The 11,094-nt window shown below is 48.5% G+C and overlaps 4 protein-coding genes across 4 annotated transcripts; 1 reads left to right on the forward strand and 3 right to left on the reverse strand.

Annotated features, from left to right (window-relative positions):
* The first annotated feature begins 124 nt into the window (after window positions 1-124).
* BGW36DRAFT_372845 (RNA 3'-terminal phosphate cyclase/enolpyruvate transferase) lies at window positions 125-2,249 on the forward strand. The gene has a single exon (XM_046215519.1). It carries the CDS (start codon window positions 322-324, stop codon window positions 1,807-1,809), a length of 1,488 nt encoding a protein of 495 aa, XP_046075806.1. The 5' UTR covers window positions 125-321; the 3' UTR covers window positions 1,810-2,249.
* Window positions 2,250-3,894: 1,645 nt separating this feature from the next.
* On the reverse strand, window positions 3,895-4,155 carry BGW36DRAFT_289169 (uncharacterized protein; the record flags this gene model as incomplete). Its single annotated transcript, XM_046210636.1, has 2 exons — window positions 3,895-4,017; window positions 4,078-4,155. The coding sequence occupies 2 exons, from the start codon at window positions 4,153-4,155 to the stop codon at window positions 3,895-3,897; spliced, it is 201 nt and encodes a 66-aa protein (XP_046075807.1).
* A 1,758-nt stretch (window positions 4,156-5,913) lies between these two features.
* BGW36DRAFT_290074 (Endonuclease/exonuclease/phosphatase) lies at window positions 5,914-7,239 on the reverse strand (the record flags this gene model as incomplete). The annotated part of the gene is made up of 2 exons (XM_046210733.1): window positions 5,914-6,238; window positions 6,293-7,239. 2 exons carry the CDS (start codon window positions 7,237-7,239, stop codon window positions 5,914-5,916), a joined length of 1,272 nt encoding a protein of 423 aa, XP_046075808.1.
* Window positions 7,240-7,575: 336 nt separating this feature from the next.
* Window positions 7,576-11,088, reverse strand: BGW36DRAFT_289150 (putative GTPase activating protein; the record flags this gene model as incomplete). Its single annotated transcript, XM_046210635.1, has 3 exons — window positions 7,576-9,823; window positions 9,871-10,222; window positions 10,275-11,088. The coding sequence occupies 3 exons, from the start codon at window positions 11,086-11,088 to the stop codon at window positions 7,576-7,578; spliced, it is 3,414 nt and encodes a 1,137-aa protein (XP_046075809.1).
* Between the last annotated feature and the right edge of the window lie 6 nt (window positions 11,089-11,094).

Consider the following 11,094-nt stretch of genomic DNA (forward strand, 5'->3'; position numbering starts at 1 on the left):
AGCCCCGGATTGGCCCGCGGAGTATTATCAAGACTGGCCAATAGTAGCTTTCCAAAAAAAACTCCACCCGCAGTCAGCCTCCGGAAGGCACCAAGGCACTAATCCGTACTCACACTGAGTCATACTCAGGCAGTGCATGCTTAGAATCATCAACTGGGCCTTATTGCCATGTATCCTGCTGGTAAAATGTATGACTTACTTAAAGCCCAGCTTCCTTTTCTTGGAGGCGGAATCTTAGCATCCTGAACACAAGCGCATTTACTTCCCGTCTGTTCACCACATTGAACCTAGATCAATATATAGACACATTAATTGATATAAATGATCCATCTCGACGGTAGAACACTCGAGGGCGGCGGGCAGCTGGTCCGGAACGCCATTGCCCTCTCCGCGCTCACCGGCAAGTCCATCACCATTTCACACATTCGCGGGAATCGGCATGGAAAGACGGGGCTGAAAGGCTCCCATGCAGCAGCCATCAAGTTCCTGGTGGAGATCTGTCAAGGCGAGATTGTTGGTGGGGAAATTGGGTCTCAGACCCTAACATTCTATCCTCGAGGGCAGCCACAGGACGACGAGGAAGAAAACCAAACCCAGCCATTATTGAATCTTACCTTGGCAAATGGAGAGCTTCCCAAAATCAAGTCGAGATATACAATCAATCAGTCCACCGCAGGCTCCATATTCCTGATATTTCAAGCCCTATATCCTTATCTAGTCTACGCCGGCAGCCTATCCAACAACCTAGATGCTGCTATAGAATTGAACGTCACCGGTGGAACAAATGTGACGTGTGCCCCGTCATTCGATTATATAGAGCAAGTGCTCGTGCCTAATCTACGAAAAATCGGATTGCCAGAGCTGTCCATAAAACTGCGCAAGCGCGGATGGTCCACGGGCCCTGTAGATTTGGGTGCGGTGACGTTCCAAATCCATCCTCTGGGGTCAAATTCCCCAACAGACATGCAGGATGAAAGTATTGGTGGGTTTCCAGCATTGAATCTGAGTCAGTATCGAAGAGGGCCTGTCACGAAAATCGACATCACGATTCTAGCTCCAGATAAGGATCTTCGAGACAAGCAGGCTCAAGGGAACCGCAAAGATAGGCGCAAAGCCGGCAATGAACTTGATGACGCGTTTCCGAAGATAAGTATTCGGGAATATCTCGAAGAACAGACCGAAAGACGTCTACGTCGGGCAATGGAGCGGCTTCCAAGCGATATCATCACGCAACGGTCGACTTCAAACGACGCAGAAGATGACGAGATTATGCCCATCGAGGTACGAACTTCTGAAGGCACTCTCCATCACACGCACCTTTACATATTGCTGGTTGCGCACATGTCAAGTGGTTTCACCATCGGAGCCGACGCTCTCTTTGACGGCTTCAAGGACCGCGGTAGCAAACGCGGTTCAGGGAAGCATGGGGGCGCCGGGAGGCACAGAGGCGATCGGGATGGGAATAGCATAATATCGACATTGGACGAGTTGGCAGATAGCTGTGTGAACAGTCTCATGGAGGAACTGCATGGAAGCAGCGACAGCTCTGCGAAGCATCAGTCTTACGTGGACGTGCACATGCGAGACCAGTTAGTCATATTTGACGCATTGGGGTCATTAGAAAGACAGGCCGCCGGCCACGCGGCCAATATTAGCAGCGAAGAAGACGAGCGGTATTGGAGTCTGCATACGCGGACAGCTCGATGGGTGTGTGAACAGATTTTGGGACCGGATGTCTGGGATAAACGACATACTAGTCTTCATGATTCGAAACAGCAGCACGTCGTTGGAAAACCATTTATCAACTAAACCAGCATAGATTCATGTTACTTGCAATTATATACCCGTGTTTCAACGTTGATATCAATATACATATATCAAATGGCATCTGGAGCTGTGCCGTGTTAATGACCTAGACCTAGCCCGCCTAGTCCATGAACCCTGCTGTCAGCGTCAGCATCTGACCGCAAGCCCATCGATCATCTCATGAAACGACCGGTCCACCACCACTACCCTAGTCAATCGGTTTAATATTACATGTAATATGTCACTCCAGCTCCAAACGAGTGGCACGCCCCCACTACGATAACAATCATGCAAGTTAAAGTACTAAGTACCGCCGAGCCATCATTTCGGTTTCATTTAACGAGTCTAGACCACTTCTAGAGCGCCAAACTGGCCCTGCATTAATATTCCTGAATCAGGAACAATAAAAGACAAATTTTTAGCGCTATCAACTTAGTGCCCGAGCAAATGATCGGTAACAGCCCCTTTAACTGTCTCTCTTCGGGTTATGTAAAGGTTATTGATTAGGGAAAAAAACGAACACGAAGCGGAGTCGGCCGTTAAATTACGGAACACGGAAAGTGGACTGGATACCTTTCTACTCCACTGCTGCTTACTCTTTCATTCTTGACTGAAATTGAAGAAATTTTGTACGTAGCCTATCCGACGGTTGAAGCAAAAATAATATTAATCATAGTCATCATCAGGTGATGTGTACAGGCTCGGGATGTACTACATATACATGTAGTGTTATCAATTAAGATATCATTGTCTCCACATCGGAAGGCAAGGCGAAAGAAAAAAAGGAAAAAAAAAGCAAAAAAACGGCCGTACCAAGATCGATCGGATCGATCGCCAACCGCAGAACAGGGTATCGCTGTGATTGGCTGGAGTTTGTACTCAATTCCAGGCAGTAATAAGGCAGAGATTATTATTATCTTTACACATTTAGAGCTACACCCTGAAACGAAACAAAATAACACATTCCAACGAGGATGATATTAAAGGGATGGACTGGGATCGGATTAGGTTTGCTGGAAACACCGTTATTATTTCCGGCCGCGTAATGGCGTTTTAGGGTTGGACATTGCGAATAATAATTCAGCCAATTGATGTTCATATTGGGTAACAATTTGTATGCGAGAAACATTCCTGTCAAGGTGCTGAGACGTGTAATATGTATAAGATTTGGACAAAGTCTTATATTCGGTTAATTTTGTAATAATAACAATAATAACAACAATTATTTAATACGGCGTCAATCGTAAACAGTGCTGCCTGACATCCCCGAGGCTGTTCCGTTGCTCCACTTGGTCTAATCATCACCGTAGACGTTACATGGCTATTTTATCATTTGAAATAAATTCTTAATAATAGTAATCAATGGTATGTCCGTGCCCGGGACTCGGATCTCGGTTCACGGACGAGCTACTTTGTCAAACATGTAGCGAAATGGCAGGATTTTGCAGACAAAAAGTTTTTGGTAGTGAATACAATACAATTTAGAAGTAAAACGCAGGATACATGGAGTAAAGTAAGCAGGGGTATATTAAAGCGAGTGGGTGTTTCATGCATAGCAATAAATAAGAATCAACATTGAAAATCAGAATTTCAAGAAAATAGATGACGAAACATAACAAAGAGAGATCCGCTCATTTCCGAGCTCCTTGTTCGTCCGCACAGCGGAGCGTCAAGATACGCTGCGAATACGTACTCTCTCACACTCGGCACAATCCAAAGAATCACCATATCATATGATAATCCTGTTCTGTTCGGTCGTTTGTGAGGTGGACCAGCCGTGATTTTGCAGAATCAATATAGGTCAATGGTGAAGGTGAAGATGAATGAGTGAATGAATGAATGGAAAGTCCAGGATTCCAGTTGCAAAGGAGAGTGATCTCCTGACAAGACTCCAAGGAAGCCGGCTTCTCTCGGCTCAGTATAAAGTCGTAGTATAGTAGTAATGGTGTAGTAATCGTAGTGGAACGCCGCGCTGATACCATAAATGCCAATCAAATAGCCTCCCATTCATGCTTTTATTCGTGGACCATCGCCACAGGTGGTGGATGCAGGTATAGAAATGCGAATTCGTGAATTGGGGTTTCGTAGCTAGACCTCGTTGGTCTTATCGGGGGCCTCCTGAGGCGCAAAGACGGAGCGCATTGGGCGGCGGAAGTCGCGGTTCTGCGCAAAGGGAGAGACGGAGGTGTATGGTCGTCGGAGATTCAGCACCTGGCAGGTTTTGTCAGCATTTTCGCTCTGGGTGTTTTTCTGAATAATCGACAGACTTACAGTGCAGTCACTGCACTTCCCACCGGGGATGTTGCAGCGGCCACGGCAGCCGCGTGGATAATTTGCGCAGGAGTACATTGTGAGACTGAATATAGTAGTTACTGGTTCTGGCTGGAGAAAGACGTCCAAGACTGGGTGCATGCCAGTGCTGGGTATATGGGCTGTGCTGTGTTGAGTAGATAATAATAATGATGGTGTGCGGGTCGTGAAGGAGAGGCGAGCAGCAGTCGAGGTAGACAAAGAGGGCAACCGAGGAACAAGAAAGAAAGAAGAAAACAGAAAATAACGAGCGTAAGATGGGTTAGTTATTTAAAAGGAATGACGTCGAGGAACAGGGAACAGCGCAGGAAGAAGAAAAAAGAGTGCAGAAAGAAGGCGGGCTTGCAGAAAACGGCCACTAGCAGCGACTAAGAAACTTGGAGTATGCAGACAGTACGGCGCTGTTTTCTTGGGCCGCCGCGGGTCTAGATCGGCACCAGCCCGATCAATTAATTACTTTATGTTTCTAGTAGAGTATACGCTGTATTATTATCGAATTATACTATTATATCCATGTTTATATTGGGTGCCATTAAGCACCAAGGAATCATGGAAGTAGCTGCGCTATATATGCATGTAATTATAAACACATACATATAGCTATATATATATCTCTCTATCCCGAGGCCAAGCAATCATAACAATGATGACGGCGGCATAGCCTAGCCCAATCTTATCCGCGTCGATGGCTGATTTAGCCCTTCTATTTGGCATCAGCAAAGGGCCTTGCGACTACATGGCATGGCGCCGAGCAGCCACATGTAACTAGCCAATACTAACAGCCTAACCGCCTAGCAGCCTAACCGCCCCGACCGCCGGGACGTTGGACTTCAAGCCACGTCCAAGTTAGTGACGTGCCCTACTAGGAGTTATACCATACTAGGTAGCGTACTATTTCAGTCGTCGTTTCAGCCTTGCCTTCCGCATCGGCTTCTGGAAGCTGCCTAGCCCTTCTTCCGCCGTATCATTGCATGACTTCTCGACCAGCCTGCCAATCAGCGGGCCCGGAACGGCCAACCGAAGGACTCCAACGGTGTGTGGATTGCAAAGCCTGGTCTGGACAATCCCGGAACTGGTATTGCTGTTCTTGCTACCACAGAAAAGCTCTTGCAAGGTACCGCTGGACTGGATCATGAGTCAACCAACGCCCGTATTATCTCCACCCGTCATATCCGACTGTCCCGGTCCACACTGCGCTGCGCTGCGATCTAAACGAGCCGCCCACGCTGACCCATAACGTCTCTACTTTCTCCATTGATCTGAGCCGGTTGCAAAGATGAACAACTAATCTGTACCAGAATTATGGAATGGCTATCTAAAACCCGGCCATCGCTCCGAGAGCCTGTCTAAGCCCTAACTGGACTCGAGTGGCTTGCACCCTGCATGCACATGTGGTCAACATTGCACAGCCTTGCTGATGCTAAGCCTCGCACCAACAGCAGCAACGTGTATGTCCTTCTCGTATACCAATCCTTCAAACAGCCTATTCCCACAGACATAGCCTGCCGTCTATCTCCACCAGATGGCAAGTAATACTGTAGCCTGCTGTGCATCGGGCACCGATGGTACTCACAGCCTCGTCAGTCGACACTCCACAGTTGTTTCGGACCAGCATTTATTGCTCGTTTCATCAAGCAGGAATGAAACCCGGGTAAAGTTGAAGGAAAAGCGGTGAGGTGCCGTCCATCCGCTCCACAAAATGTAATTACAAATGATGGGGTGGTGAAGTATATCGGGGCTAAAATTATCATATCATGGCGTGATGGAATAAATCGAGTTACTTGTATTGTATGACCCTCACGCATCTCCCATAACAAGCGATTGAAGCACAAACCAGCCACCAAACATTCCAATGGCCGCCGCCAGTAAGAACCCATTGCCTTCTCGTGTTAGCACTAGATATGCAAGCCCGCCAACTACCGCCTCCTTCACCCTCGCCGACACTCTCCTGCTCTTCCAATTCGGATCAATAGAGAATGGCGGATTAACTCGCACATCATCGTCGAACGATGAAGGCGGTGGCCGAGGAATCGGCTTTAGCGGAACTGTTACTGCGAGCGCGACTGCACGGTGATCCGAGGTTGGAAAGAGAGGCAATGCATTGTACCCATGAACCTGGACACTGCCATCCCCCCTCATCCACGGCGGAAGTTCCAGATACAGAATTCTGTCACACCAGCTTGGCCAACGGTGTTTCGACCACTGCCATACCGTGGGCTCTTTATCTTCCAGGGCCGCCAATTGGGCTTGGTAGGAATACTTGTAAGTAGGTGGAAAGTTGATGGCTGCTTCGGATAGCCCATAAAGGGTTCGTTTCGCGCGTCTTTCTCGCGTTAGTTGATCGTTTGTAAGTAATCGAGAGTAATGAGCTGCATCTTCCGGAGCCGCATCAGGCTGAGGGAAGCGTGCGTAGTCTTTGATCGCCGGCGGCACATCTGATGTGCGGTAGTTCAAGTCCCCGGCGAAAAAAAGATGTGATCTGGGCGTGTACATGCTTGATTGGCCACTATTTCTCTCTTCTTGCAAGAGTCGAGCCGTGTCCTCGTCCCTGTCATCAATCTCGCCTCTACCAGGACTTCCCTTTGTGAACACTAGCCGTTCAACAATACTCCTCCAATCCTGATTCCTCCGATGATACGCATCCTCCATAGGCGCGATATGTGCAGCTACAAAAGTGAAATCGACAGTCTCATCCGAGCTGTATGAATAGCCCAATCGCGCGCCGACGGCGCCCTTATTCCCCATTTCCTGCACCCCGACTCCGACTTCTGCAGTATCCGTCCAGGAGATACGGTCTGCTACGTCGGATCGCACAAAGACGAGGAGCACGGTTAGGCCGCAGTTGTTTGTTACATGATTGACGTACTTGACCTCCTCGCGAGGCCAGCGGATCTTGCATGCCGCATTGACTGCATCGTTAAAGGCATCCACGTATGGATCGATAAATGATCCGCCGAGAAATCCATATGCGATGGGTGCGATTTCTTGGAGGTTGAGAACTAGAACCTCTGGCGCGGCTTTTGATGGCGGGAGCACATCGAAGAGATGCGCGGCGAACCGCTCACGGTGAATCAGGTTGCGGGCACAGTTGAAGGTCAGGATGTAGAAGTGTAGGTCCTCCATGGCCTACTTGGTTTTCAATCGATCCAAGCAGGGGCAGACTGATGTTGTAGAAGGTTGGCCGCGAGCGAGTCGAGCTTGTGACGTAGATTAACAGCGGGGAGCTCTGGGTGCGCTGTGATTGGCTGGCCGTCCGGCTAATGGGTAAAGTTATCAGAATGTCAACAATCACTCACTATGACAAAGATGTATTCTCATTGTACTGTATTATCAAGAATTTGCTCCAAGCTACATGACAACTATGTACATCAAAATCGTATAGACTGATCGGATCGGATCATCGTATAAAAGGAATCACAAAAGAGCAAAGAAAGAGGAGTCATGTATTATCACATTACGTTATGAGTCAAACTCAACCTTGGTCACATCGTCCTCGGCTGACTGCCTGGAAGCAGACGACGACTGCGGTTGTATAGACTCGCCAGGGTGGGACGGCTGATGTGTATCTCTGCCGTCCGGGACAGAGGCTGCTTCGGCGCCTTCGAGAAGATCCCGGTCTCGCTCACGGACACTGCGTCGCTCGGGGTCGATGCCATATGCACCCGCTCCCCAGCTAGAAATACCGCCGACCATTGTCGCCGACGAGCCTAGACTGCGGCCATCTTCGTCCTCTTCGTCTTCGTCCTCGTCATTTCGGTTCAACGCATTTCGTTCCATCTCCCGCTGTGCCTCCTCCATTCTCTTGCGTACCTCTGCTGCCATACGCATTCCATCCGACACAATATTGTCAAGCACGCCACGAAGGCCCTTGTTCGGAGGAACGATACCACCAGATGCACCTGCAGCAGTTGCGCCTGAAATAGAACTGAACGTTGAGCGCGCTGCTCCAAGGTTAGTAAATGTGGTCAAGTTGGATGAGAGCGACGAGGTTGGTGCCAAAGAAGCAGGGTTAGGACGGTCCGATAGACGGAACGACTGTGGGAAAAACGTCTCGAAAAACTGTTCCAAAAGCTCATCCGCCAGAATCACCATCCGGAATGTAGGGAGCGTTATGTGCAGCGGGTTGTTTGGATCAAGAGCAGCATTCGCTGATTCTTGGCGAGAGGAAGTTGGCGAAGTAGCCGTCGGCTGTGCATCTGACGGAGAAATTTTCTCCGGCTCTTTCTTCTCATCCACTTCGATAAGGTCTTCGTCGTCCTCATCATCGCCAATCGTAAATGCGTCCAATTTTGCGGCAGCATTATCACTTCCATCCGTAGCACTGCCATGGTTTTGATTCTGAGGATGGCTCGGGTCGGCATATTCAAAACACCGTCGAATGAATGCACTGACGCTCCCCAGAAACCGTTCGTCGACACTAAGCTTTACCTTGTCCCGTTGCTCAAGTGGAAGACTGGGATCCGCAATATCCTCCGTTTCACTCGGGGTGAGAGCTCCATCAAAACCCCTTCTTGATAGGAACAGTAAGGCTTCGGAAATTCTTAAGATACCCTCTCGGTCAACCTGACCGTTTCCACTATCATCATATAGATCGAAGAAGTAATTGATCGAGTTCATGATATCGCGCGTGCCTTTTAATTTCGCCAGCCCAACCACAACATCCTGCAGACTTAAGCTTTCGGCACCCTCAGTGTTCCACTTGCGATATAAGCGTTGCATGAATTCATGGTCTGCAGGCTCTATTCTATCGCCCCATTTAGTACTCGATGCACTCCGGCCGCGGACACTTCCATTATTTGCCATATTACGGTCCTTTTCGGATGTAGATTGTTTTCTCGACTGACCAGGGGAATCTGCAATAGCCCATTTTGCTGTCTCGGCTAAGAATCCTCTGAATGCATCGTAGTCCATGTGAGTTGGACTTGGGCCAAGGCCAACACGTCCAACTTCGGCATCAACTGGAGGCCCAAGGACGGAATACCGTTCGACCTTCTTCTTCTCCAGCTTCTTTTTCTCTTCCGAAAGTAGTTTTTCTCTTTGCTCCCGGTCATAGAGGACTTCGTAAAAACGGTCGTAAATCGCCCCAAGATCATCCATACTCAACCTTTTACTCTCTGGGCCGAGGTTTCGTATGGATGTTCGTCTGGCGAAGTTCTCGATGTTTTCTAATACTGCATCTTTATGTTTGGTACGTTGCTCTGTGATGGAATTGTGGGTGATGCCCGAGAACTCCTTAAAAGCTACCACCATGAGTTCCTGAAACCGGGTAATGGCTCTGAGTTTCGGATTCTCTGAACGTGGATGCGCTGATTCGTCTAAACGTGCAAAGTATGACTTGAGTATCGAGATAAAAGAGCCATCGTCTTGCACATCTAAAAGCTCTTCGCCATTGATGCGCAGGATAGCCAGCCCAATTTGGAAAAGAACTTTCGGCCCTTCGAGAAAGAACACATCTAGAACCCTAAAGGCAAATACCAGAGGCATTGAATTTATATAGAGAGAAAGGAACCATGGCAAAGATACCACGGATAGCTGTACGTCAGACTTGACGAGATGTTCCCAGAGAATAGGCATGGTCTTTTCGACCAGGGATTCAAACACCTTTTGATCCAGTAGCGTGCCGTACATCGTTGTCGAGTAGTATCCAGGAAGAAGTCGATCACAAAGCACAGATAGCAAAAAGAATGCCTGTGACTCCGACATATATCTAGAGAAGGTTAGATCAAGTCCGTACATTGTTTATGGGATGCTCACATTAGCAAGGCTGCAACCACTATATTCATCGCCTGGCAGTAGCCGACTTGTTCATTAGTCCAACTATAAGCGGTCAATACCCTCCGTAGACGTCCAATACCCTCCTCGCTCTGGAAGCCCGGATACTCCGGAAGACTACGATTCAGATCCTTCTCGATCTCATCAATGGCTAAAGATTCGCGTCCCGAGAATTTAGTCAGTGTGTCTTCGTATAGCTTAGGAGATCTCAATCGCAGGTAAAGAGAGCCTGAGGCTAGCTCCCAAATTTCCCCTCTCAAACGATTTGGCAAGCCCACGCGAATGAGCTTATGGAAAGTCGGTTGACGGAGAAGCGTTGCATTGCGTCCGTTTTCTGTATACAATCAATATCAAAACTACCGAATAGAATCTGTACAAATCTGTACCTCTAAAATACTCTGCCCACAATCGCATCTTACTCCTATCTCGAAGTTTGCGAGCATCTCCGGGATATCTGAAGACCATCCCAAGTCCCGCATCTGGTAGCTGTCTTGACGCCGTATCAGACTCCTCTTTGCCTTTTGGAGGCGTTGTAAGAAGGTATTCAGAATATTCATCCAAAACCACAGCTCGTAGATTATCAATCTCCTTGATACTCTCTCTCAGCACTTTCTTCAATCCATCGCAGAAGCGCTCGCAAGCCTGCCTGCTTCCAACTAACTGAAGAGTAAACCGCTGGGGAGTAAACGAAGCATCTTTGATGGATTGTTTCCCTAGCGCACCATTCCAAGTTGTCAATGCGAGGGAGAAAACATGACTGAGACTGTTGAGTCGTTCCACACGGCGAATAGAGCACAGGGGAATCGTAAACCCATTTCCAGAGGGACCAGTTCCGTGGGTTTGTCCGGTAAATGTCGTTGATGCACTGTGGCTAGCGGAGGGTATGAAGCTGGTTGGCTGGGTGGAAAAACACAAAAACCGTTCACTTAAATGTAGGCGACCGGTATATCGGTTTCCAGCCCGATCGGCTTCGCGGGAGCGTTCATCTTGGGTATTCGATGAGCCGCCGCGGGCGATTGGGAGGATTAAATCAGCAGTGATTTCCTGTAGAGGATTCTGAGAGTCTGGAAGGCGGAACTGTTGGCGGAAAAGAGAGGCCTTGGAGGGGTTGCGGTCGGTGGAGGAGATCGTCGGTAGGTTGAAGTTGGCCGGATCAATAAACGACTGAGCCTTTTGGACCAAATTTGAGAATTGAAACATGGTTTG

Source organism: Talaromyces proteolyticus (genome assembly GCF_021365285.1).
Source record: "Talaromyces proteolyticus strain PMI_201 chromosome Unknown BGW36scaffold_3, whole genome shotgun sequence".
Lineage (NCBI taxonomy): Eukaryota > Fungi > Ascomycota > Eurotiomycetes > Eurotiales > Trichocomaceae > Talaromyces > Talaromyces proteolyticus.